Raw genomic sequence first — 27,900 nt, forward strand, 5'->3', positions numbered from 1 at the left:
CAAAAAAGAGCTCTATCATCACTCCCATGTAGAAACTTCAAAGACTAATACAGAAAAGACTGGAAAGTATTTGGAAGAACTTAAACTCTTCTTTTCTAGGAACATCAGCATGTATAATGGCTTCTAATATATTTTTAAAATTTGTAAGTTGTCATAGAGATGCATATAATATACATATATTTAAATCAGACTGCAAGATAGGCATAAAGACTATTGCTGTCAACTGATGAATGTACATTGGCAAATCATTTTAAGCATTCCTTTCCCATGGTTCGACATAATCCAAGCCAAGATGTGCAAAGATTTCTTCCTCACTTCCAGCTTTGAGAAAGATCCTCTGTGAAAGAATGAAAAAAAAAAAAAAAAAAAAAAATGGGAGTCAATAAGAATGTTAGGGGGAAATTTCAATTGATGTTTTCTGCTGTTTTAAAAGGAGTTAATTTTTGACAGTTCTACCCATTGTATCCTCTACAGAATACACTGTCTTCAGCAGTGTGTTAACCTTGAAATGTGAAAACAAGTTAAAAAATAATCCTAATGCTTCTTGATGCTGCAATTCTAATGACTAGTTTACAACTCTTTGTTTTGATTTACTTTTTCAAGACTCTGTGCACAAGTATTAGGACTAGAACGCAAACAAAACCTACATTTCCCTTCCATGAAGGTCAATAGTTTGACTTTCTTAATAAAATCATCAATGTTTTTTAAATTAATATAGTAATGTTCTCTATAAATGCATTCAAGCTGATTCAATGGTTACACTAATTATGTATAGCCAAGCATTAAAAACACTGATGCTTTCCAAATTTCTAATACTTACAGAAGGCTTATCTGAAAAGACATAATATTCCATCTAGAAAAACAAGATGAAAATGAGGGATCTGCAAATGCAATTGGATTTTAACACACACACACACACACTGCTAATGAATGTTTTACAATAAAAATCAGTTTTGTTTTTTCATATATGTACTTCTGATAACACAGGATAGTATTCTTGCATAGGAACCACCCACAAGCCCTACCTCCCCTAAGTAAATTACATAGCCTTATGCATTCCTTTCACCAGTGAAGTACAATATTAATTAAAAAAGCTGCTAAGGTAGATGAATATTAAAACAGTGAAACCTCACCATTTAGAGGAGTTTGGAAGCAAGAAAGAACTCATTTCTATTGAAAAAGAATACTTAATATTTCAACAATTCCAGAATAATTTGAAGTTAAGTCTCAATCAGTGTTCAGCTCTGAACAATCTCAAACTCCAGTGTCATGAAAACTTCAGGCTTAAGGTTTCATAATCTTCTAGATTTACTTTCTACTGTGAAAGAGGAGAAGCTGTCTAGAGAACTACTCACTGATGAATTCCACTTAGTTGGGAAAATCTCAAGAGCTTCTGCTTTCTCATCTGTGAGGTGCTGCCTCCAGGAGGGCTATGCTGTCCAGCACACCCATGGGAATGGGTCAGGAAGAGGAGTCCATAACTAGATCAAAGTAGGCCCACGGTACGGTGGAACTACTTCTGGCACCAGAGATTCACAACTTTTCCTTCTTTTTCCTCTGTGGTCTTGCCTTCTTGCTCTCCTTCACTCCCTGATCTGGATGGTGCTTCCCTGTCTCTTAATCCCACTGAGATCACATAACGCAAGGAACTCAGAAAGCAGCAGGCAGACAGATTCCTGGAACAGGTAGATCCTGCTTCTGGTTACTGACACTTCACTCTTTCTTCTTTCAAGCCCCCTGTTACTTATCAGTCAGCAGAGATGATCAGCACTGGTAGGAAAGACTTGGAGATGCAGCTTGGCCAAATTCTATGGCACCAGAGCATGTGAAAGCTACATAACACTGTCTAAGCTGCTGCATCAATGAAAGGAAAGCAGAAAGAACAATGAGCCAGAAACAATAAGCAAAACAGCTGAGCCCAGGGCAGCCTCATGCTGCCCCTGAAATGTGCTTGTGCATCATCATTAAAATTAATCTCATCAGCTAATACCCACTGGCTTATTATTATTCTCCATCAGTCCCATTCTTTCCAGTGCCTGATCCATATCTCAGTCCTGTCAGGAGCCACAGTTTTGCCAAGACATAACGAAGAACTGAACCCCTAAACTGAAATGTAACATTAATTGTCAGCTGGACTCGAACTTTATCAGGGATTCAACCAAATCAGAAACCTGCTTCCATTTCATTGTAGGGGTATTTGAAATTTGAAGTTCTAAGTCCAACTCTACAGAAAAGGCCCATCTTTCATTGACACTTTTCAGCTCCAACAGCCACAGTAGTCAAGCTGGCAGCTTTCCTAATGGCTATTTTTCAATGCCACATGAAAGCCAGTTTAACTGGGCTAGAAAGGCTATGAAGACTAAATTGAATGGTAGAAGTTAGATGATCCTGACTGAATAGAGCCAGAGGCCATCAGTGTTCCGTTGAGCTTGGGAGGACAGAAAGGACAGAATACAAGGTTCCAAGGTTCCCAACCAGCAAAGCAGGTATATAAGAGCCGTTCTGGCTGATATCCTCATGAATCCATCCAAAGTTATGAAGTCATTTATCTTTCTTAGCAAATTATTGCTATACAGTGAAGTAATATGGAATATTTTCACTATTTTAGTTGGAGACAGTTCATCTTTAATTAGACAAAAACAATCTTAATAGGGAAATAATTAGAGTAAATGGTAATTATGGCAACATGAAGTTAATATGTTCTGTGTTATTAATAAAAATATATTACAAAACCAGAAAGTAACTTTTAAAATTGTACCTGCTTTTGTAATGTCCTGTATCAATATATACAGTGCAGTCTTCACAAATAGTGCCTTGCCATGCTCAGAAGCTACTTACTTATCACATTAACTCTTTGGCATTTGTATTCCCCAGATTTGCATTTGCAGAACTGTTGTGTATCTATTGCACTTTACCCAAACCAAACCCATTGAAATAAAACCTTTTGCACTGAGTTCAGTAGACATTGTATTAAGCTCTACTACAAAGACATTGATTTCAGGCAATGATACATTCCATATGGATCAGACATTTTTTACTAGAGTGCACAGCAAAAGTACTTAACAAGGTAGATGAAGTTGTTTTCACTTTCCCATAATGAATTCCACTTATATAATTTTCATCTTCGAACACACCGTATCAGAAATTAGAGGGAATAATTTGGCCCATTGCTTCAGGAACTTGGTTTTTTTAAATCAAATCAGGACAAACATGGTATGCTTTTTTGTTTTGACACCTGTAGTGTAAAAACAGTCTCCCATTTTCTAAGGGATTTTATCCTCCACCATGAAGTTCTCAGCATATGAATATTTAGACTCTGGGACAGTGTCCCAGACAACTACAGAGTATTGCTGGAGTATGAAAAGCTGAAAACAATCACATATCCATAATGAACTGAGAGTTCAAAGTTGTGTCTGCAATAGCAAAGATTGCTTATAAAGCATAGACAAATATCATTCCTTTTTCCTAGGAAGCTCGAATGTCAGATTCTGGAATAAAAGGAACCTACAAAAACCACCGACCACAGGAAAAGTGATCCTTTTTCATAGAGACAGGACTAGAAAAAATGGTAGAAAAGAAGATATTGAACACAATAAAAGGAAAGGAATAAAGACATTGATAACTGCCCATTGGGTAACAATACTGGGGATATTTTGTTCCTAGGGTATATCTGGGGAGGACAGAATTTTAGGGAGGGTTGGTTTTGGTTTTTTTTTGGGGGGGCGGGGGGGGGAGTTTTGTTTTGCTTTGTTGTTTGCTATTACTAAGAGAGGGCAATCCATACATGTACATTCCTGCAAAAAAGTAACACAAGAAAAAAGATCTTACACTCGTAGACAGATGTTATAGATACTCTTTAATAGAAGCTCTTCATATCTCTGGGACCTCAAATTGTATCCCATTTCTTTTGTTCTGTCACTTTATGTTTTTCTGCAAGCAAAACTCATTTCATTTGCTTGACAGGGAAAATTTCTAATACAAAGTATCTGATGCTGAATACCATTCTCAGTAGCTACAAGCCATGTTTCTAAATGAATCTCTGATATCTGCCAACTGCTTTAGCAATGCAAGTGTTATTAATGTTAATCATAACCTATGATTTTGCTTCTTTGTCAATCTATGCAGAGCTTATACAGTTATGCAAATTTTATTATTGCATTCAGTACTGTTTCTTCCTTTTTTCTTTTCTTTTTGCTCAAGAGAAGTAATGAACTGCTTGCCCCATTGTGAATTTTTTTCAGCTTCTTACTGATATTCAGCAGATCCAAGACATGCCCAATCAACATCAATCAAACTTACAAAAAACAATGCTCTGGAGCAGCTGGTATCACTCTGCTCTTATCCCATTTAATCAATTCTGTTATTTCAATGGATGTAAATATTACATTTGTGGTTGCAAACATGACCATTAACTACACCTAATGTAGAACAGCTGCCATCCAAATGTTTTCTTATGTGAACAGCTACCTCTTATTTTTCATTTTGGCACTAATGATCAATAATACTTTTGATGAAAGAGAAGCAGAGAGTGAAGGCACAGAGCAAGCACTGCTTGATGATATCCTAACTAGCACTGCCAAAGTTCAAACAGATGTTATACTACTATTGTCACTTGGTTTCATCTCACATTTTAATATGATGAAGCCAACAAAACAAAACCATTACTCAGTAAAGTAGAATTCTAGTTTTAGTTATATAAATCAGCATTGGCCAACAGCACACGTTTCCTTTGGGGGACAAATACTGATTTTATTGATTTTGTATATACGTCATTTAAATAATCGGAAAAAGTTGGATGCACTGGAAAGTACCTCAGACCCCTTTTTGTCTTCCATTTTTGGAGTACCCCCATGTGTCTCTTTAACCTATTTCCTGAGTAGTTCAATGTAAGTACGTTAACCCTACACATCAAGATAACAAACCTTAAAATATGGTTAGAGATTTGTACGGTAAAGATACAGAAGAAAAGATCCCAAGAAATCAGAAATTACTAGAAATTATTGGGCACAAATTCTTGATTTTCACAACACAAAGGATCTTGCTATTATATGAAAACTTAGGCCACTGCATATGCACTCTTCATGTATTAAGTAACCTGTACTTTCAGTGAGCCTAGATAAATCCTTTAGGCTGTTGAAATGAAACCATACTGCTTAGACACCCAGCCCACACTTGCCTCTACTGTGGCCATCCATCTTCCTTTCCACTGCTTGGTCAGGAAGGAGTAATACTGCAGGGATAGCAACCTCCTGACACTGCACTGAGCAAAACAATACTTTGCTGAGGTTGCTCATTCAGGAGACGTAAAAGCTGTTGCTCTGCCCACAACTGCTCTGCCAGATTTGTGTACACAAAGTTCCTGAAACCAAGTCAACTCATGCTCTTTATCAATATTAGCTCAGCCTTCTTGAAAAGCACACATTTAATCAGATTCCAAGTAGACTGATATCCTACTTTCTATTACCAAATAGCTTGGTAATAATAGTGTGTTGCAAAATACGAAATTGAGTAATCTGTTATAATTGAGTAATACTATAAATAACTCTCAGCCTGTGCACTGTGGCATTTCATTACTATTTTCCCCATCTCAAGATGAGCTTAGGAAGTTAGTTTGCATACACGTGCCTCAAAATAAAAGCCAGTAGGACCACATAGACAGTATCATTAATGAAATGGGATTTAAAGGTTCTGAACCAGAAGAATTTGCTGGAGAGAAAAGTACTCCAGGTTTGGATGTACAACATATGCACATGTGCAACCCACTGTTCTGAAGATGAGACACATGGTGGAAATTTGATTCATTTCTTTCTTTAAATCCTTATCGTGATTGCTATTATCTGAGAAACTGGAATTAACTATGAAGTTTCCTAGATGATTATTGGCCCAACTCTACTTTATACATTATTTAAGCATTTATTCTTGAATAAGTCACAGCAAAATCATGCCCTTTCAAAGACCAAAAAATTTCCTTCCATATCCCATTTTTCCTACTTTTTTCATAGTGCTGACTTTTATTTGCTCTACAGCTGTAATTCAGAAACAATGCAGTCATACTCCAGTGGATTTCATTATCCTTTGGAAAACTATGACATTGTGTAGGAGGCACCCTCCCTCCTTTTGCAAAAGACCCTGAAGGGCCATAATCATTAAAGTCTGTCTGGACTCCTTCTGACATACTGTTTCATCAATTAAAGGGGGGGGGGGGGGGGGGAAGGTTGAGTGGATGACACAGAATATTGCCAACAGTGTCTTGTTAACAAATTACAAAACTGTTTGATATAACTTTGCTTCTAGACAAGTATCTGGGAATGTCATTAACATGTACATTTATTCTAACCTTTTCTTTGTATCCTGATGGTGTTGCATGCTTTAAAATGGCAAACTCTTACATAGGGTAGTTAGGGATTTTCTCATTTAATTTTGGTCTTCTCTCACTAATTTTTGTATGGTGTTTCACATGTGACATCTATTCACATCAGTTCAATTACCTTAATATTTGCTTTCCTTTTTAAATTATTAAAATGGAGACATAGTGGAAATATGATCATATCTAACTTTGTAGCATTTCCAGTGTACTGAATCATAAACACCAAGCAGTCTAAACCCCCATCACTTTACATGTCTGGAATTATTACAGAGGCAGTAAGCATGACAATGATAAATGAACAACAGAAAAGAAGAGGACAGAGTGTCATTTGCAAATGTGGAACTTAACTGTTCATTGTGTTTGGACAGAGTCCATTCTAAAAATAAGTTCTGTGGGTGAAGTCAATTGTAGGTGAATGATGGTAACAACAAGACTTGCTTAATCAACGATAGTAAAAGATACCATAATGCACCTTAAATTTATCTTACATATGTATTTGTCACTTCAGTGACATCTTCACATGTCATCACTTATGCCAAGTCAATTAAAGATTTTTAATTAAAGATACTTGGGACTAATGCAGAGATGATGCTACTTACATTGTTTGCAAAAGCTCCCAAGATGTGAAAGCACTTCTCTGGATATGAAAGGCCACTGCATTCAGTGAAGCAGTGCACGAAAACACCAAAGACTTAGAAGTTATAGAATATACTAAGATGGCTTATTGGATTAAAGGTGCAAAGCTATTAAACTGCTCACACTCCCTTTTTCTCCGATTCCAGTTGCTCAAATAACATTTATATCCTGTAAAAAATATAAATAGCTGTTAATTAAATTAATAAAATGAGCTTACAGAAAGAATTGTGAAGGCTGAAACATAAGTAATCCATCAAGTAGCAAATACTTTCCATGTGATTAGCAGTGGGAATGTTCACGTGTTTACCTGACCTGAGCATTACCCTATCTGTTCTCTGCCACTTGGCCATTTTCTCTAGAAAAAGTGTTGATGAACCAACACTGAAGACAGGTCACACTAGTACTGCAGAAACTTTTAGGAAGATGCTACTTTTAATAAATCAGCCTTTTATAATGTATACCTTACAATGTCGGTATGTATTTCATTATTTTATGGTTTATGATTTTCAGATTATATTGACCTAAACTCCTGCATACCATGCCAAAGATATTCAGCTAACGAGGGAGTCCAATCGTTGCACCAAAACATTCTGCACAATCATGTGTCCACAAAACAATACATTGAAGTCTTTTTGTTGTAACATTTCCTGCAATTCTTAGATTGACTGCACTTGATGTTCATATTTTATTGAGTTCAGAGCAAGATTCTGACAATAAATGAGTATAGCATTAAATTATTTATCATCTGTGAAAATGTTAGAAATAACAATAATGAGAAATAAAACAAATAAGTTGGAATAGGTGCAACCAACTGTCACTTTTATGGGAGAAGTTCTATAAATGCTAAAACAACTTTTGGTGAAATTTTTCTAAAAAGGTAGCAGTAGCACATAAAATTGTTTCTTGATATAAGGTTATTAAACGTAGTATGTGAAAATAGCCACAAACATCTTCTTCTAACCCACAAAAGACTGAGGAGAAAAGAAATAAACAGACATTTGAAAGTGTGAACTAGTCACATTTTCATTTATTGTATGATTGGAATTGCAAGGAAAAGATTTTTGGGGCTTGAACTACAAAATTCTTTAAAACCAGAAATGAGATCTGCCTGAAAGGTAAGAAAAAAAGAAGGAACAAAGAGGACAGAAAGCAAACAATATGTTGTTATCTTAGCTGTTAAAATATTGCAAAGTATGTTAGAAAAGCATGCATCTTTCTGGCTCAATTTTTTTATGAAGAAGTCATATGATTCAATAATTCAATTCTGCTGCATGGATTTTTGTCAACTGGAAGTTAGAAGTCCTTAGGCACACACCTAATGGTTTATATCAATATAATTCCAGTTGCTTCCTGTGTTGGAGAGTTAAATGTTAGATCCTGTGACTGACAGTATGTAAATTCAGTAAGAGCAGAAAAGTAAGTTCTCAGTGCAAAATTAAAGACAGTCCAATGTTACAGGCTTTTTCATTTGACTACAGTGAGCTGCATGGATTTCTGGTGATCCTTAGCAAACAAGCCTTATGAAATCATGCAAGGTCAATGCTGCTTTTCACCTGGGTAGCCTGCTCTGCCTCACTAGCCTGCATATCTCCATTAGAACACAACCAAAAGAAAACTTGAAAAGACTGAGGTCACAGAAAAGTCAACCTCTGGCAAGGAAAGCATATTTTTGAAACAAAAAGTTGAGTTCCAAGGCCAACCACTGAATGCACTGAATGCAGATGTCTAGGAATTCTTGGATGTGACAAGTACAAGGACCACTGTCAAAGAAACTGAGTGAGGAAAGCCCGAGAAAAGACAAGACAGACACGGAGAACATATGTTCTGCTTCAGCTATGCGCTTACATCCTCTCTCAGAAAGGTCACTCAGAAGAGAGGTAATCAGATTTTACAGACTGATTGATGAAAAATTATCCAAATTCACTCCATAGCACAACTAGTTGGATGTTCTGTTTATTGACAATTAAGTTATTGCAAGCCCAAAAATAAATACTTTGAGTTGATTATAATTTTGATCCCCATCAACTTCAATTACGTTTATCCTGGCATCATAAATATGGAGATGCTAGTAACATTTTCTAGAAATAAATAAAAAATAAAGGAGGAGAGAAGGACAAGAGGGAGGATGTCAGTAACAGACTAGCAAAAGACAAAAAAACAGGATCGAGGAGAGTGTTACTGAATGATTGACTTGACATGACCTCCTAATGGTGCCTCCTGTGCTAACACTTCTTACAATACTGGACATGTGATGAACTTCCGCAGTTCAGCACTTTCATGTGGAGAATGAGTGCAACCCATATAACAAGTCAGGGAGGTAAAACTGAAGAAAATAGCGAAAAGAGATTTTCAGTGGAATATTAGTTCAGAGATTTCTGAATTGCTTTTTCAGGTAGATGTTAACTCAGACTAAAATCTCTAATAAAATGACTCAGAACATTTTACTCCAACCAAATTTACAGAACCACACAACAAATTTACTCCAACCACCAGCCAGCCAAAATGCAAGAACAAAAGGGTGCATAGAATTGAAAGTAATGGAAAGAGAGGGTGGGGGAAAAGCAATAGTCTAGATAAACCTCTTTGTGTCTTAATAAAGCTCTGCAGCAGATTGAATAAAAAAACATTAACCTGTTTTTGGTTTATCTTAATGGATTTCTGAGAGAGTGGGTTTCTGAGAGGAAGTCGCCTGCAAAGTGACTTAGCAAAAATAGCGGCTGCAAGGAAGGGTGAGGAAGGATGCTGCAAACTTTAAGTGTTTCAATCACTTCCTGTTCAAAACTTGTTTACTCACAAAAAGATATTTCCACCTTCCCCATTATCAAAAGCAATCACTTTCTGGAGTGATTTCTTGCAGACAGAGCTTGTGCATTAACTGGGCCAGCTAATAGCTCTGAAAGGTATAAGCCACAAGGTTTGAAGAAACCTATGAGAAAATGCATAACTCTCCATAGCAGTAGAAAGGAACAGATTTCAAAGAAAAGAAGCATTTTGTTGAGGTTATTACCATGTGCTTGTGTCTATATTTGAATTTACTAACCTACAGACAAGGAACATTACTTGATTAGAATGATGGATAATAAGAGATGTGAGTGAAAGCTAGCCTCTCTCAAGCATATTTCTTTAATATCTTCCCTGAATATCTAGTTACATGCTATTTTCTACCCTTACCATGTAGAATTTGAGTCATTGAGCATCACCGTAACCAAGGCAGTGGGCTCTGATTTTATTTTATACGCTAAATGTCAAAAAGGAATACACATGGTAGTATATAGAGATTTTTACTAAAATAACTAACAGGAGCCGAGTGATGCCATCAACACTTAAAAATTATTGACTTCTCTAGCAGAATTTGGTGATATCAATGATATCAACCACAGCGACTATGATTCTATTTGCTTTCAACAGCTGGATATGCACCTCCTCAACCCATATATTTATGGCCATCAATAAAAGGGTGCAGCCCCTGCACCAGGATTTCCATCTGTCATTCAGGTCTGTCATCTTCTGCCATGCAGCCTACCTTCAGTGTTGAACCAGCTCCAGTCCTTCTTTACTGACTTGTAATGACCAAGATGAAGGCATACTTTGCAAACACTGATCAGGAAGCCAGCTATTTTCTCTTCCTTCTCTCTGCTCCTGTTAACTTTACAAGAATGAATGTTGTACATCTTTGGTGGAAAACATAAATCTGCTCAGAGCTTCAGTGTAGCAAATAACTTTGCAATTTTACACCGGTTACAGACCCAGAATTTTGTAACTGTAGAGAAACTGTTACAGAAGATCCATGAATTCCTGCAGTACACTGAGTCATATGAGGTTGAGTGCCTTCAATCTCCAATGAAAGTATGGGAATACAATGTAACATCAATCCATAAAATGGCAGCTACTTCTCTGAAATCATTAGCTGACTCATTAGGGTAGACAAAGTGCTAACAGGAATCACTGTAATCAGTAACTTTCACAGCAAGCTAAATGATTTTATGGAGAGGGAGGGGAGGGAATAGGGGAAAAAAAAAAGTCTAAGTAGAGCAATTTCCAGATAAAAATGCATACAATCCTGTCATTATATAAGAGGTTTCAAATAATTGTATTCAGTGACTATCTTGTGTAGTATGAATGCTGTCAGAAAGTAACACAGAAAAATGAAACTTCTCCATGGTCCTGATATTCATACTGCTAGCCAGCCTGAGAAGGACAGCATCTTATTCTATCACTAGTCAGTGAGACAACATTCTCAGAATAAGACACTGCTTGATGAAAAAACATGACAGAATCAAGCCCTAAGGAACCGTGTAGTAATTACCCATTAGTATATTTTACTCTAGTAGTATTTATCTTCATTTTGGTCAACACATATTTTTTTTACATTTTGTGGATTGCTATAATATCTGAGCATCTGTCTTCTAGTACTTTCCTAAACAATACGACTAACAACTTTCAGGTGTTTTTCCTTTCTTATTTTTCCCCAATCTTTTCTTGTTTGGGTTTTTTTTTTTTTTTTGGAGAGGTTTTGTTTTAAGACTGGGTGTTGGTGATTTTTGCTTTGCTTGTAATTAGACATTTTGCTAAATATTTATGCTATGTTTATGAATGAGACTATCAACAGTACAAACAATTTCATGACAATTATAGAACATAAATGCTGAAGTACTAATTGTGCTAGAAATGTGAAGTATTTCACCAAGTTCAATAATAATATTCCACAGCACTGTGTAGACACTGTGCATTTTCCCTTTGACAGTATCATGAGGGTTTTCAGTAGCAAATAACCTGAAGTGCCTCTGACATTGTATTATCTCCAAATGTAATTTTCGTGTTTAACTGGTATTTTCTGTAGTAATTTTCACGTCACCCTGCCTGCTTTAAAATAAAAACTAATCTGTTCCTAATCCAGCTACAAATAAGATGATAAATAAATCAGAGAGAAAAAAAAGTCCCTTTGAAATGACACTATAACAAACCAGGATTGAAAAAGCAGTATTACAAGCATTACCCATTGACTCAATACCCTCAGGCAAAATCATGTGTAATGGTATTGATGCAAAATAGTGCAGTGGAATTTATTCTAATGATTCTGGGCATGAATAATTTTTGAAGGTAATAGAAACTGGAATAATAAATTCTCGTTTCATTTTACCACTGGACATGTCCTGTGCTTTTAATCAGAAATACCATACTTGAATATTTCTCTTGCAACTATTCTCTAACTCTAGTTATAGATTTATTCATATTCAATTTCTGAACAATAAAAAGTAGATTTACTGAGTAAAGCAGAATAATCAGGCTAATATTAGGATATTCTAGGCAGTTATCCTATTAACTATTTCATAACATGGAGCAACAAAATGTCTTCAGGCTTTCTACATACTTACTCCAAATAGCTTTGATAAAGAAGAAAGAAAAAGACCAGTGTTGAAGAGCTGACACTTTGAAAAATAAAACATAAAAAAAATTAATATTATCTGTTGATTTAACTGAATGAGCACGTTTTTATTTGCTAAAATGTAGTTTGTAAACAAGACCATGCTGTGCATAAAATGGAACTAGTCTCTGTTTAAAATGACAGATGTGTGGTTACTTTGTTGCAAAACACTACATAGTTATGCATCCAACCTCCCATTACAATTTAAACAATTAAAAACATTCCACAATAAATAAAGAGTATAATACATAACCATCCAGACTACAAGAATATGTTTTCAGTTTTGGGCACACAAAGTGAAGAGAAACTTGGAACTTCCTATCTGATAACTCAGGCAAAAAGTTTAAAGTGTTAAATAGCACACTGTTGTAAACAAAAACAGAACAAAAACTTATTGGCCCCTGTAGTTCTCTGACAATCTGTGTCCTATCACAAAGTCACTAAAAAGATTAACAGGGATGACTTCCTTTTCCACTTTAGCTATACTTCTGTTTTGCTTTAAGTCTATGTTATTTACAGTAGCTTTAGCTTGTCAAATACTGTTAAGTTGGCTTATTGTATTTTTCTTTATAAAGCTCCATATGAATGAATGAAACAAGAAAAATGCAGAATCCTGGATTTTATGAAACACAGTTGAGTGTAATTCATATGGGATTATTATAAAAAAACACTTAAAAAGAATATTATTGAGATTGCAAAAACAAAGACTTGCAATTTAAAAAATCCCAGAATGTGGTTGATTGATTGTATTTTAACCTCAATTCAGTTTTCCTATGTATATGCACGAGACTTCTTTTTCTTCAAAGAAATACTGCTTCCTTCAATTCCTAGAACATACGTAGGCTTCCTTCACTAGGCAGGAAATACACTGTGCCACAGGGAGAGCAAATATTTGCTGACAGCACTGACAACAATCTTGGGTTGCAGGCCAATGTGGGATCAATCAGTCTTAGCAAGTTGAGCTTTTACAATCTGTATCTGTTCTAGCTCCCTCTCTTCCCTACTTCCCTATACTGAGTTGTAGCCTTGATCTCTCCCCTCAGACTTCTAATGTAACGTCAGGCTCCACCCATGCCATATCCACAGTAAAGTGAGATAAACACAGTTTACTCAGTTATTTGGGGCAACTGAAAGTTTACCCATTCCTTGTTGCCAGCTTAGAGCATTAGCCTAACGAATTTAACTTATTTTTTAGTCCATCAAACTTCCACTCCTATCTCTCCCCAGTCATTCTTTTTCCATATCCCTTTTCAGCTCAGCCTCTTCAACCAACCCAGATTCTTTTCCACGATGCAGCTGCTAATCAAATATACCCTTTCCTTTCCCCATCATTTTGTACAGCCACTCTGTACTTCCTTATCAAATCTGTATATCCCCCACAGACTTCCCATTCTCATTCCCACTCCATACCCTGTTTTCCTCTCTGGCTCTTGGCTCTTTCCTTTTCCAGCTTCCTTTCTACCTAGCTTCTTCTCAATCAATTTCTTTTTTCTTTTGACAGGAAATCTGAGACTATGTTACCTGCCCCACGTTCAATAACTTACCCTAGCATACTGATGGAATAATTGAATTAAAACACTTGAAAATGGTTGGCTCTGTACTGCCCTAGAAATTAAAATGAATGAAAAAGTATAGTTAAAATATTTTGGGTCTGCACCTACTTATGCATTTTGAGAGCTCTCCCTTTTCATTAGCGATACGGGTTTCATTGAACTGTTCAGAAAACACACTGAGCAAAGGAAACAACAGTTATGTACATTTATCTTTGTGTTAGATGTACAGCTTGCTGCTACAAAGGGATTAAATTTACCTAAATATATATATGAATTATATGCAGACTTTGTAAAAATGAACTATCATATACTATACGTGAAACATTTAAACTGCTAAGAGAACACTGGGGAAAACCACACTTTGGAAGAAAATGCATAATCATTTTTTAATTTACTAAGAGGTAAGAAAAGTAGATTATTTTAATTCTTAATTTTTAAAAATAGACCAGTGTAAAAAGAAAAAATCCCCCAAATCACATATGCAATTTCCACTTTCCTGAGAGCGAGAGAGAAGAACTGGAATGCAAATGAAAGTATATGCATCTGTTTACAGTGACTCAGTGTTTAATTGTACTAATGATTATGTGAACAACTGATCACATTGGAAATCAATATTATAAACTTTGGATCTTTATGTTTACTTTAGCTTTAATCCAGTCATTATTGCAGACATCTAAAGCAAACTCTGCAGCTGCAGCATGTTTAATTCATCAAGATGTTCTCAAGGCTCACTGTCTCACTGTTATAACTTCATAGCTTTAGAACAGCATCTGCCAAAATAAGACTATAACATCCAGTTTTTAAAGAATCATAAAAAATGCTTCTTTAACTGTGCAAGTAAACTTCTGCAGGCATCTTTTTTCAGTGAAAGGTAGCGTGGAGTAAACGTTCCCAGATGACACAAGAAAACTGATTTTCAGACAATAACTATTGAATACACAGTTAAACCCGTATTAATATTACACACCTTTATGTAATAAAATGAGGGTATAGAATCATAGCCAGCTCATCTTCCCAGTGATAGATGTTTTTGAGAAATCACGTATTGGGTAGTGACAGCAAAGAATCAATGCTTGGAAAACAAAGATGGCTTTTTATTAGGAGACCTGTTTACAGAGTTCTGGGAAGTGCAGGTAACAGCCCAGACATCTGCAATCAGTCTGGCTTCCTCAGAGCTGTTTCCATCCACTAAGCCAAGCCACCACACAAACATAACTTTTCTGACCAACGTGGTCACTGTCAGGTAAGACTTATTTCAAAATAAAATTTACTGGCTAAGTGGCATGCCAGCAACACGGACTTAGACTCAGCCAGAGAAAAATGTGAATATCATGGGGGAGGCCAGAAGTTCAAGTATGTTGCCAGGCATGACTGGATGGGCTGCCTGCTGCAAACACTGTGGTTGCCTGTGAAGCAACTACTTGGGCAAAAGATGGGCAGTAGCAGAACTCAGCAAACTTACATACACCCTCGAGCCAGCTCATCAAAGCATCACAGTCATATAATAGTCATTTACCTGGGCTGCAATCACACCTTCATTTGGCTTTACAGATATATGCAAAGACAGACAGGGCAAGCCCTGCCTGAAGAGTCAGATAAGGATTTTCCTAAATAGAAATGCTTTCTGCAGGCAAGTGATTAAGGACTGTGCAATAGAGATCTTCACAATGTGGAAGAAATCCCAGGATAAATTTCCCCTTTAACGCTTATACTGGTTTCCCAAGGAAAACTAAATATTCTCTTAAAAAACAGTTGGGAGCATAGGGGTTTACTGTTTTCATTGTAACTGTGCAGCATTTAATGTTTTGCAAAGCTGGGTCCCATTATGAAGTTTTCAGAGCATCTTGTGAATTTACTATTCAGATCAGTTATATAAACTGCCTCTCTTGCTGTTCAACAACTAAATAACATTTAATGCCATTCAAATTCACACAATGGTTTTTAAATGCAAAATTGTCATCAATCATACACAGTCTTCTGCAAAGAGTGTCATATTTTTTCCAATATTTCTTTAACAATAGAAAACATTAAGGCAGCTATTTCCCATCTTAAATTTTCATAGGACATAAAACTAATAACTGCTTTCTGCTCCAATGACTCTTCAAAATAACATTGAGCTTGTGACCCTCCTCTTACAAAAACCCAACAACCTACAACGTTAGTGCAAGAACATTCATATGCTAATAATTTAATCAATCTATTATACCCTAGGAATGCCAGCTACTCTTTTACAAAAAAGTAGTGCTAATTATTTACATCACTTCATTTTGCTGCCTTGAACTGCATAAAGTAATAATTGGACTTAAAAGTGACTTTCTGGAATATTATTGTGAAAACATTTGGGTTTATATAAGACAAAAATCTAAATCTACAAGACAAATCCAACCCTCAGATCTAACAATCAGCTTGAGATCTCCGCTGGGTAGTAGTGTGATAAAGGTGCAGGAAAGAGACACTTTCTACATGACCATGATCCAGCCATGACGCTGTTCCGCATGCCATCCCTAGAAATCTCCTGCCACAAAACAGGAATAGAGAAAAGTACCTGCAACAGCTTAATGCATCTAGTCCATCCCACCTCTCATTCAGCCTAACTCCCACATGCTCGCTTAGGTACTCAAAAGATAATGATTCGAGGAAATATATCATTCAGAACTTCCGACATGGAGCAGCTGAAACTAGTTCCTGTTTTATGCAGAGTCTTCTCCTGTGAAATGGGAAATGATTACAGCTCAGACACCGAATACAGAAGATTTCTGCCAGGTTCTTTGGCTCTGAGTAAAGGCTGAACAGCAAACAGCATCAAGAATAGTGAATATACTCTGAATGAAAGGAAAGAGCAATAGGGAATCCCACCATAGCTGAAACTGTGTGAAGTATAGCTGGGAAGTTTTAAACATCCTTCTTTATTGTATCTACAAGAAATATTTTCCAAATAGTTACTAAAATGTAAAAGCAACCAAAAAGCAGCTTATTTTCTGTCAATATGGGTTCTGAATTATTTGGTAATGGTACCAGTTTTAAATTAATTCAGATAAGGGAGTTTAGTTAGGAAGTAAGAGTAAAAAAGGTTGATAAATCCTGCATTTTAAAAACTCAAATGTATCCATGGTATAAGTGGTAGGGCTGGGCTTTGCATAGCACAGTAGATCTTTCAGAAGCATCTTCTATACTTAAGTTTGGGGCATCCTCACACCAAGACCTACAGAGAAACATGATATATGGATGCTGCTGGCTGAGAATCACTGGAATTCAACTTCCTAGGATTCCCAGAGAAAAGACAGTTTGAGGGAACAATATTTCTACTTAACACATGTATAGTCACACAAACATAATATCCCATTGTCTTGTGAACAGATCTATTCAGCAAAACTCTAATGAATTTTAGTTTGTTGGAAATTTCCTACTCACTTAAACCTGGGTGTTCCATAAAAATGATATAATTACCAAAATATTGCCTTGAAAAAAATAATCCAATAGAATCTAGTTTACCAGGCACTTTTAAAAATCTAAGCCTATTTGAGCTCCTGACAGCTTGCCCATCTTTTCAACAACTTGCTTGACAGGCTACTGGGAGCCTGAGTTCAAATCAGTCATTTTAATTACATCAGAGCCAGGGTCCCCAGAGCCTATTGGCTCCATGAGCCTGGAGCAGCCAGCCAAGCCAAGCCCCTCAGAGCTTGCAGCCCTAAGAGCTGTCTGAGTTTTGGAGGTTTGGAACACTCTGATCTGTGGATTGTCTCCAAAGCTGAGATTCAAAAAACATTTCCCTTTGCAAAAAGTGTCAACAGGTTGACTTTCCCTCTGATTAAGAGAACAAGCCAATTTTGAATGATCAAAATTCTTCATTAAACATTTGTTCTTTCTCCCAGTTATAGAGAAAGGCAAAACACTGAGTGATCAAAATCCTTCATTAAACTGAACTAGTTTTTGCCACAGTGGTTAACTACTTATCCTTACTGTACCTCTACATTGTGGGAATTAGGTTTTATTGTTGGGAAGTGAGATCAAGGAAGGTTAAATGACTTGCTTAAAACTACAGAGAAAATTTGGCTACAGTGGGACCCAAGTTGCAAGCTAATAGCCAAACCTCTGGACCATCCTCCTTCCTCAGGCCACATTACAACAACATATGTGATCTCTTCAGCTCACACAATTGTCACTTCATTCCAAATGTCAAAATGCTTTCTTCCCTCTCATGTTGCCTGTTCACATTCCAAATCAGGATTCAAAGAGGGATCAGAAAACGTTCAGAGAACATGAATACCTAAAAATTGTTTGAATATGCCCTCCAATGTCACATGTCTGAAGAGGTACATGATCCTTTGGCTGACTGTAATCACATCAGTCTACCAGCCTGACATGGTGCCCTGTTACAAAGTGATACAAGATATATGTACTAGGCAAGAACGGACCTACTGCAGAGTAAGAAAAGGCACAAATAGAGTATGTCATCTCTTATTTCCAGTCTGCATAGGATTGCCTTCCACAGATGCTAACAGCTGTTCTTGATTGTTTTCTCTGTTAAGCCAAAATACCAGCAGTATGTGCAAAATTTTACACATAAATTTCAGAGTGATTTGGCTGAGCACTTAAGACATTTCCAAGTTCAGAGCTTGGACAGTGCACAACCCTGAAGAATCAAACTGAGAAAACATCACATTATTTTCAGCCTGCTCATTCAACCTTTCCTTTAAACACTAGCAGTTGTCTAGGCTGTGTTTCCTCAAGGGGAATGGAAGTTTGTGGGACAAATGTCTTCACAATCATCAATGTAAACACTTCAGATACCAGTGACAGGCATAGCGTCTTAACAACCATGTATGTCAGGTTTTTTGGAAGCTGAAGAAGGACCTTTTATATCCAGTGACTACATATAGAGAACCAGAGGGAGCAGAGAGAGCTTTAACCTGCGAGACTGCAGCAAATCTACAACTGTTTATAACAAAGATTGGGTATCTGAATTGGATCTTCAAATGGATGAGCCATGAGGAAGAACAGGATCACAACAGTCTGGGATTTATGAACTGCAAGCTGCAACTTCAGATAACATCCAGGGACACAGTCAGGGAAAAAAAAAAAAAAAAGAAATCCAACATATTTATGTTCCTGTGGAATTTTAAGAGTAACAAGCAACAAAAAGGTTTTGCAGCAATGCCAAAGAGCAGCTAACAGCAAGTGTCAGAATAACAGAAGTTAAAACAAAATCAGCTTAAATTAAAAACACAGCTTTTCTTGATGATGAAATTTTTGGAACTTGAATTTCATTTTAGTGCTTACAGTCCAGAATCTAAACTATATTTGGAACTGGTTAATTTTAATTTCAGCAGAAGGACATAGCTTATGTCTTCCAGAGCTACAGCAGCTCTCTAGGTGACTCACAAGGGCTTATTGGATCCTTTCGATACTGGGGTAGGAAACTTCTGGGGTAAGGAACTTCTGGGGTAAGTACTTCTCAAACTGACATTTTACACCACTAAGTTGTAGCCACCCTTTTTACAGTCTTTCCCTGGATTTTGAAGTGGTATTAATAGTACCCAGGAGGAAGCAGGCAGCAACATTGGAGTCTACAAAGCTATTGGAGTCTACAAAACTGAATGAAACTATGTCAAATTAAGAAGAACTGGAGACTTGGATGAGATTAATCATAGAGACAAAGTAAAGGCATGAAGACTACAGACAGATAATAAGATGTTATATTTGTGGTGGAGCAAACTTCAAAGTTAAAGATGATGGTAAGTTTATAAGCCGACTGGACCATAACATTTTATACTCTGGAGAATGAGGAAGTTTTTCCTTAAGTAATATTCTTACTGAAGAAAAGCATACACTTGAGTCTGAGAGCCATTTCATGGGAGAACAGTCGTTCCACATTAAGTCTTACCCACCCTCTTGGTGAAGAGTGCAAAAATCCAATATCATAGAGTCCAGCTTCAGACACTCTCCAAAGTGCCCTTCTGCATGACAAGGATGCTCTACTCTAGCTAACAGTGCCAGAGTTTGGTAAAGGAGCAACCAACAACCTTTGCGGTTCCTGAATCTTATTCCAGGTTGCTGACCCTGTAAAAGGGGAGAAGCACTCATACTTCAAGGACAGCTACTCCTTTAAGAATAGAAAGCCTGTGGTTTGCCAGCCACTTTAAAAATAACTTTAAAAATAATAAAACATTAAAGTGAAAGTAAATCACACATCTGTTACATTCTCATGCAAGCAGATGATAGTTATTCAGCTTAAAGACAAGTGTTTAAAAATAAAAAGGGTTTAGAGCTATATCTTCTTTAGTCAGATTCACTAGTTTTCTCTCCATTTCACCCAATTAAAAGCTGTCAGGATGTTGTCAAAACTTGCTAATGACTGCCCTAGTACCTCACAAACTTTTAATCATTGCAAAGAAAGTGCCCTTCAAATCTCAGTATGTGGCAAACTGTATATATACATGCAGACTAAAAGCTGCAGTTCAGACAGTGGACTGATGACCAAGTTACATAAATACATAACAGGTCAGTGCTTACACTTTTATTAGCTCCTGATTAAGTCTAGACACAATGCATGTTGTAACCAAGAATTCTTTATAGTGAATTAAGGGATAAATGACCCCCAATCCAACACAGAGGAGTGTAAAAACAACCAGTGATGCCAGGGTTTCCAGCTTAAAAACCTTAATTTTTCTAAGGAAGAGCCTATTGTCAGCTAACCTGACATGGTTCACACAGAAAAATGAAATTCTTTTTTGCAAAAGCACTTCTACTTTACTTAGAGAGCATATTGTTCATTCATGAATCAGGAAAGTTTTACAGTGAGAATTTTATTGGCCTGGTTCCTAACTGTGTCGTGCCATTTGTAACCAGTGCAACAGCAAGAATAATATAAGACACGAGGAATATACAATTTCTCTTTCTTCCTGATGGCTGATCAATGAACTCCTTCATTCCATGAGTGTGGGAATCATTGTAAGGTTTGATCTCCAGCTGATGTAAATCACAGAAAGTTCATACTTCAAGTTAGTATATACAAGTGCTGATTTCCATAGCTTTAGGACACAGTTCTAAAGAGGCACAGATTTGGATATCCACTCATCTTTTTATGAAAAAGAGGCTGACAAATAATTGGTAGTAAATTTTCAATTTTTGTTGTCACAATTTTCCTACCAAAGGAAGATCTACAAAATGTCCTTTTCATTACAGAACTGAAAAAATCATTAGTTTGGTAGTTGCACACTGTCTTCCAAAACCCACAAATACATGAAAAAGATTCACACTAGGAAAAAAAAAAATCAAGACTGAGGAATAATTTCACAGTGTAACTTTGTAATGAGTCCCTGGAGGAAATATCTGTTCCTTTTGTTTCCCTCTGCAAAGCTATGTAATTGATTCCTAACTTCTGTGTTAACACTCTGTATTCCTGTCAGAATCCCTTTGGAAATACATTAAAGTAACCAGGACTCTCTCCCGATGCAACCCCTTGAACGCTGGAATCTGGGATTCTCTGACACCCGTCACATTTCAGGCAGTGGGCCACAGTGCCAAAGGGCTGATAAATATTAATATAGAAGAATAAAGTATACAAAATTATATATTGGAATGTAGAGCAAACCAGGAAACTGTTGTCTTTTATAATGAAAGACACTCTTTTACAGGCACTGTTACATTCCATTAAAAAAAAAAAAATCAAAGTATATTTCCTATAGCACGGTTTATTAACTTCTTATACCAGCTTGCAAAATTTTAAATGATGACAGGCAGGTGTTTTCAAAGAAAGGATTTGCTCTTCATCAGGTTTGATCAAGTATTAGTTTCCCTCTCCCTGACCCTTTTGCTGTACACACACACAGAGTAATAGAAGAATAACAATGAAGCAGAAAGGATTTGGTCCAGCTCCTGAATTATACCCCAGTGACGGTTACGGAGTCATGCATGGAAGTTTGTCTGCCTGGACAGAGCCAGTGACATCAGGTAACCTCTCTTCAGCAAACAAGGAGAGAAACATGGAAAAGATGTGATTCAGTTTTTATCTATGGTGCCTAACTAACCTTAATTAAGGTTGTGTTGAGGGATCTTGAGCAGCTTGTACAAGGATACCTGCTTCCTGATTGTTTTTAGCTTTGAGAAAGCTTTCCTTTGAGAAAGGAAGATTTGCTACCACAAAGAAAAATGTCCTTATGAAATACATATGTTCATGTTCCAACCCAAATTTAAAAGACGGTACAGATAAAACATCCATGTTTTTAGTGTTCCCCCCCAGTCGAATGTTTTTAAATAGAAGCACTAGAATGACAGTAAAGAAGATTCTCTAGTCTTTATAATTAAACTAAGAAAAAAAACCCTAAAAATTTCACGATTTGGGCATACATTCCCTGAAACAGCACTAAAGTTACTAATTATTTTCATCACTGATTTTAAGCTTACTGACCTGATGACCCTAAAAATTAATCAACCTTGGCAGCCACACAACTTACTGCAAACTTCTCCTCTCCCACTATGGGTCGTCACCTCAAGTTTCACAGTTACAGACACCATTGCTGTATTACACACATTCTTGACTTTATTACACACTGGGTGGCAGTGTGGAAGGCTTTTTGTTCAAAATGTCCTTTATGGGAATAATTTAATACAAAATTGCAAAGTTAAAAATAAGAAAAAAAATTTTGAATTTAACACATTAGATTATAAATAGTAGAATACTTAGAAGCTGGGGTGGGGAACACACGGATGGATGGTGGTGTCTCCCTGCTTCTTGTTAGAATGGCACTACTTCATAGAAGATCCTGTTTTAAGTTGATTATAACTTCAGTGCTGCCTGGTCTGAAATTTTTCATATTGCATAGCTGCCTTAGAATTTTCTTTCTTTGTGGAAAATTTCAGCTAATGTAATTTAGCGATTTCTGAGAATGCAGCAGAGGCAAGAACAGTATTCTGCTGTGTCAACAGACTGTCATGGCTTCTTGTTTTGAAATCAGTAGTACGTCTGTGTTTTGCAGCAGAAAATAAAATTTGGAGGTAAACTGTCTGTGTCTGGGATTAAATGAGAAAAGGCAGACTTAGATATTATTTTGGAGGGGGGAAACATTTGAAAGCAAACAGAGTTCCCAGCAGAAAGGGACATTTGATCCATTCATGTCATTCATTTGAGGTATGGAAGTCCTAGTTTAAGGACTTCATGGCCAAGACAGTTGAAATTTGCCCTGAAGGCATGGATTTTTTTTTTTTTCCCTTGTCATAGAATTCCTGCATCATAATAAGTAATAAGCAAAAATATTTAAATCTTCCTTCTCAGTCCTCCCACTAATTCTTCTTTGTTTTTTGGGCAGTGCAGTGACGAAATGTAAGTTGACATGTAGAAGGTCTGGAAATTCAGTTACAGCTACAGCTGATGACTTTGGGAAACGTGATGGATATACACAGTTCTATGTATTTTTCAAAGTCCTCAGGCAGATACTCAACAGGGGAAAATTCAGGCCAAACTGCAATGGATTTTTAGAGCCTTAAATCTTTCTCTGCCTCAGTTCTTTACTTGAAAACTTAGGAAGACAAGAGCATCTTTCTTCCCAGAGGGCACTGTGAAGATAAACTTATCATTTATCTGTAAAACATCCGGGCTAGTCCAGTGAAATTCACATGGAAACTCACATTTTCTTTCCCAGAAGGATTTGAATGGTACATCAGACATAAAGCTTAAACAGAATAAGGAAAAAATAATACTGATTGATGCTGTTCATGAATGAACAGTGTCCAATTTGCATCACTGAATGCATCAGTGTTCTGCGTAAAAGAATTAGATTTAATGATATATACTTGTACGCCAGGCAGGCAAATTTTTCTGCACACAAAAAATAACACTGGCATTTCTTAAATTCTTTGTATGTCCCTAGTGCAGTTATCTGTTACATCCAAAAAGCTATTTAGCAGCGCACGTATTAACTTGCAGATAATAACATTTGCTATATTATGTTGACGCAAAGAGTTTATATTTTAAATGCTTTCAAAATATAAAAGACAGGCAGAAAGATACTGACATCATCCCTGAGTTTGTGAATAAGCATCCCCCTTTAGATATTTGATAGCATATTTATCTATTACGTGATTTTATATTCTCTTCTGAAGCATCTAGTATTGACAATTGTTGGAGACAGGATATTTGACTAAATGGATCATTAGTCTGATCATTTCCCCAGGTTTCTATGTGAACTGAGGATGCTATAGCGTCTGAGCCTGACAAGAACATATGGAGACAGCTGAAATGGAGTGCGGGCTTAGATCACTGCTGCGTCTCACAAACAATGAGACAATGCTGCATGTAAGCAGAGATGCTAAAAGCAGTCTCTGTTCTACAAGGAATATATAAGAAAGATTAATGTAAAATCTTGACACGGTACTTTTGCCTTCCCCTATAATGACATCAATAAACATCTTCCATATTGATTTTTGCTTATTATTAAAATGGCCTAATACAAATACAGACATTAAGCCAGATAAATGCAGGGATTAGTATCACTGCAGCCAAGAGCATTTAGACCAGAAATACAACCAATTACTACCAAGACTAGCAAGCCTGACTAAACAGAACCCCACATGGACTTCTGAATGCAGGGCTTTTAAAGCAGGGTGATCCCTGATCTCCAATTAGTATCATACCCTACAAAAACTTCCTCAGGACTTCTAGTTGAGCCTGTACCACTTAATATCTTTTCTTCCTTTGAAATGTCCACAAAAGCCCTGTTGAAATTGTGCCTGTGACACAGAAATGACCTTTCATTCTGGGACAGTAAAATAGTTTTTTCAAATACTTGCAGATGAGTTATTCTCAGTTTGGTGAAGGTTGCACAATTCCTTCCAAACACTGTTGTCTAACGTATGTTTCTTATTAAATTTCAGAAATTACCTCGGCAATACCAAAAAAGATTTCCGAATTTACTTGTTCAGATTTAATCAGGCTCTGTCAGTGAAACTAAATCTTGTGAAGGTGGGACTGTTTTAGCACATAATAGATAGAGAACCAAACTAAAATATTCTATATACTTGAATATCAAAAATAAAATGAAAATGCATACTCAGAAATAAAAAACACAATAGTTTTATTTCTGAGAATAAACAGTACCTTTCTCCTGTCATATAAGGCATGGTTATCCAATATCATCTTCCTTTCATGAGTAGCATACCTCCGCAAATCACGTCCAAATTGCTGTGAAAGGTAGAGCAAATATGAGCAATTCTGACAACTCAAAATTCTTATCCTTTGTATAAGAGCTCCAACACCAAACCAAATAATAAATGAACATGTAAAAATTACCTCTATTAAAAGAGAATAGGCTGAAAAAATGGATCATCTGAAAGGACAATGTTTTGATAGGCAATGTTCCATCATTTCAGTTGGTTAGTCTGAGAATAGTTGGGTACTGTACAAGAAAGTAAGCTTATGTACAGCCTATGATGGGCTCCCACAGTCTGTGGGTGAATTATCTCGACAGGGGGTAGGAGCTGAGTGAGGCAGAGAAAGATAGAGTCATTGCCTACTTAACCAAAGGGCCTCACAAAGTGCATTTTTAGTGTGGACACCCACCTACAGGGTTGAGAGAAGGGCTTTTAAGTAGCCAAACACTTCCAGAATAAGAAGGACCCTGAAGTCTACAAGACTTAATCCAAGGTCCAAATAAATACATTTTATTATCTCAAAACAGAAAAGTGACTGAAGTAACACATCAGCTCAGCAGGAGAATACATCAGTTTCAGCATTTTGCCTGGTCTAAAACATCCTGCTTCCAATTAACCAAGTAGAACAGAGTGACAATGCACCTGTACTGCTTCTAGCACAACAAAAAGATCATTCAGAGCAGGCTTAGGAGTTCTCCATTATACCATGTAATCACTCCCTAAGAAAATGAACATCAGAAGGCAAGCATGTAGAACAGATTAAAAAATAATTCTGTCTGGAAAAAGATTAATCATTTCAGTGTTGAGTTTGCATTTAGACAGAATTTTTTATTTTGAAAATATTGTACTATTTTATATTATACCCACTAACTACAGTGTCTATTGTGAAAGTAGCTATCAGTTCAAGTTTTCTTAACTTATTAAAATATGAATCAAAACATATTTTATTCTAGTTCAAAACTGATGTGTAAATTTTCAATTTTTTCAATTTTTTACAATTTAAAACACTCAATTAAAATACAACTGAAAGAAAACGTTTTATCTAATCCAAAAAGAAATATGTCAAATTGTTTTCAATTTCCAACCAAACAAATTAAGTTCCAATTCAGAACATCTCTTCCTCAAATGTTTAATTCCCTGTAAAATTCTGTGACACCAAATCATCTCTCTACTCAGTAACGAATTAAATTGCTTGTTAACACTAGTATAATATAAAAACACAGCGCAACAGACTGAAAATCTTGTTCTTCAGTCCATGAACCTAAACATTAAGTTTCAAGGAAAATAGATGTTAACTCCTCTAGAGAGACATCAGTAAATGTCAGTGATTAGTTCATCAGCTCCAACCTATGACCACGGGTTGATGACAGCATGAAATGTGATGTGTGGAGAGAAGGAACATTTTTAAAAAATCCATGAACTATGAATGGTTCTGCAAGAGCAAAAATAGGTTAGCAATGCTAAAAAAACATAGACTGTTGTGGTTACTTACCCTGGAGCCTGTCCAGCCCAACAGAGCATATGCATATTGCTCAAAGGGGGTTATGACCAGATCTACACGGATTGCCTTCCAGTCTTTGACTTCGGCCGTATCAAAGTTTTTTGATGTGTTGTAACTGCTGTTGTCTACTCTTGGCTGATACAATTTTAAAATTGCAAAACACTTCTGAAAATTATCCATGGCATCAACTTTTCTGCTTGGTAGCTGTTCTTTTACAAATGTTGATTCAATGACATCACAATAGAGGAGTAAGCCCTAAAGAGAAGACATTGCTCACATTGAATTGCTGGACCGGTTTTACTGTAATTCCAGAGTTTCTAGACAGTTGTATTAAAAAATTCATGTAAAATGCAGTTTCAGTAAACACAGAACTGTGCAGGGCCAAATCTGAGCTAAGCAGAGAAAAGAAACAGCTGCAACTTTTGGAAAAATATTACCAGATCCTTTGAGAGAAATCTGCAGTGGTAGTCATCTGATAGGGGCGATGTCCTGCCCTGTATTAAGAAGACAATATTTGCAATTCTTCCCCTCCATCCTTTCTTCCTAAGCCTTTTGTAGCTGATAACAGAAACTTCTGAGTAGGGATTGATGCTTTCCCACGTGACAGACATCTAGAAAAACAGATTAGTCCAGGGCACAGTCTTGCTGACAGATTCCAAACAGAGCATTTGGATTGTGTCTGTTGTGTGAGATTTCCTTGTGACAAGGTCTGGAGTCTCCAGAGACACGGAATGGCCCTGTCCATGCCTTTTGTTTGAAGGGAGTGCACCAAAAACTATTGAACCTCAAGAGCCAGATTTTATTAAAGCATAAACAAGATTTTATTTTTATAATAAAGAACACTCAGAGTGAGAAAAATGGAAGTAACAGAGTGTTGTAAATTAATTCCTTCTAATCCAGCACTGTAGGAAGGGCTGGGTGGAAAGAGGTAGTGCTTTCTTCCAGCCTTGCTCTGTAGCCAGCAACCTTTCAATGGCTCCTGGGGTTGAAGTAAACTCTTCACTATCCCCTCTAGGCCTTTAGGAAAAGCATCTTTCTGTCATTCCTCAGGACTGCCTTTGTGCCTGTTCTTTGCATTTCTAGGCAGCTTCCAAGCCTACTGATCTCCTGAACATCTCAGACTTACTCTGCACTCCCAAAGCTTCTTAGAGCTCTGCATGTTCAGCTGCCCTCAGGTAAAGTGCAATGTCCCCTCACCAGCCAGAAAACCTCCCATCACCCAAAGCACAGCACAGCACGTGGGACAAGACAAGGAACACCGTCCCTCTCT

At 36.7% G+C, this 27,900-nt stretch overlaps 1 protein-coding gene across 1 annotated transcript in view; it reads right to left on the reverse strand.

Annotated features, from left to right (window-relative positions):
• Positions 1–250: 250 nt before the first annotated feature.
• Positions 251–27,900, reverse strand: part of DNTT (DNA nucleotidylexotransferase) — a gene marked incomplete at both ends in the record, with an annotated part of 94,944 nt that continues 67,294 nt past the window's right edge. The window contains 3 exons of the mRNA XM_082308040.1: positions 251–337; positions 25,077–25,160; positions 26,622–26,885. Coding sequence (XP_082164166.1) covers positions 251–337; positions 25,077–25,160; positions 26,622–26,885 — 435 coding nt within the window. The remainder of the gene's footprint in view (positions 338–25,076; positions 25,161–26,621; positions 26,886–27,900) is intronic.

The sequence above is a fragment of the Platalea leucorodia genome (assembly GCF_965183815.1).
Source record: "Platalea leucorodia genome assembly, chromosome: 4".
NCBI lineage: Eukaryota > Metazoa > Chordata > Aves > Pelecaniformes > Threskiornithidae > Platalea > Platalea leucorodia.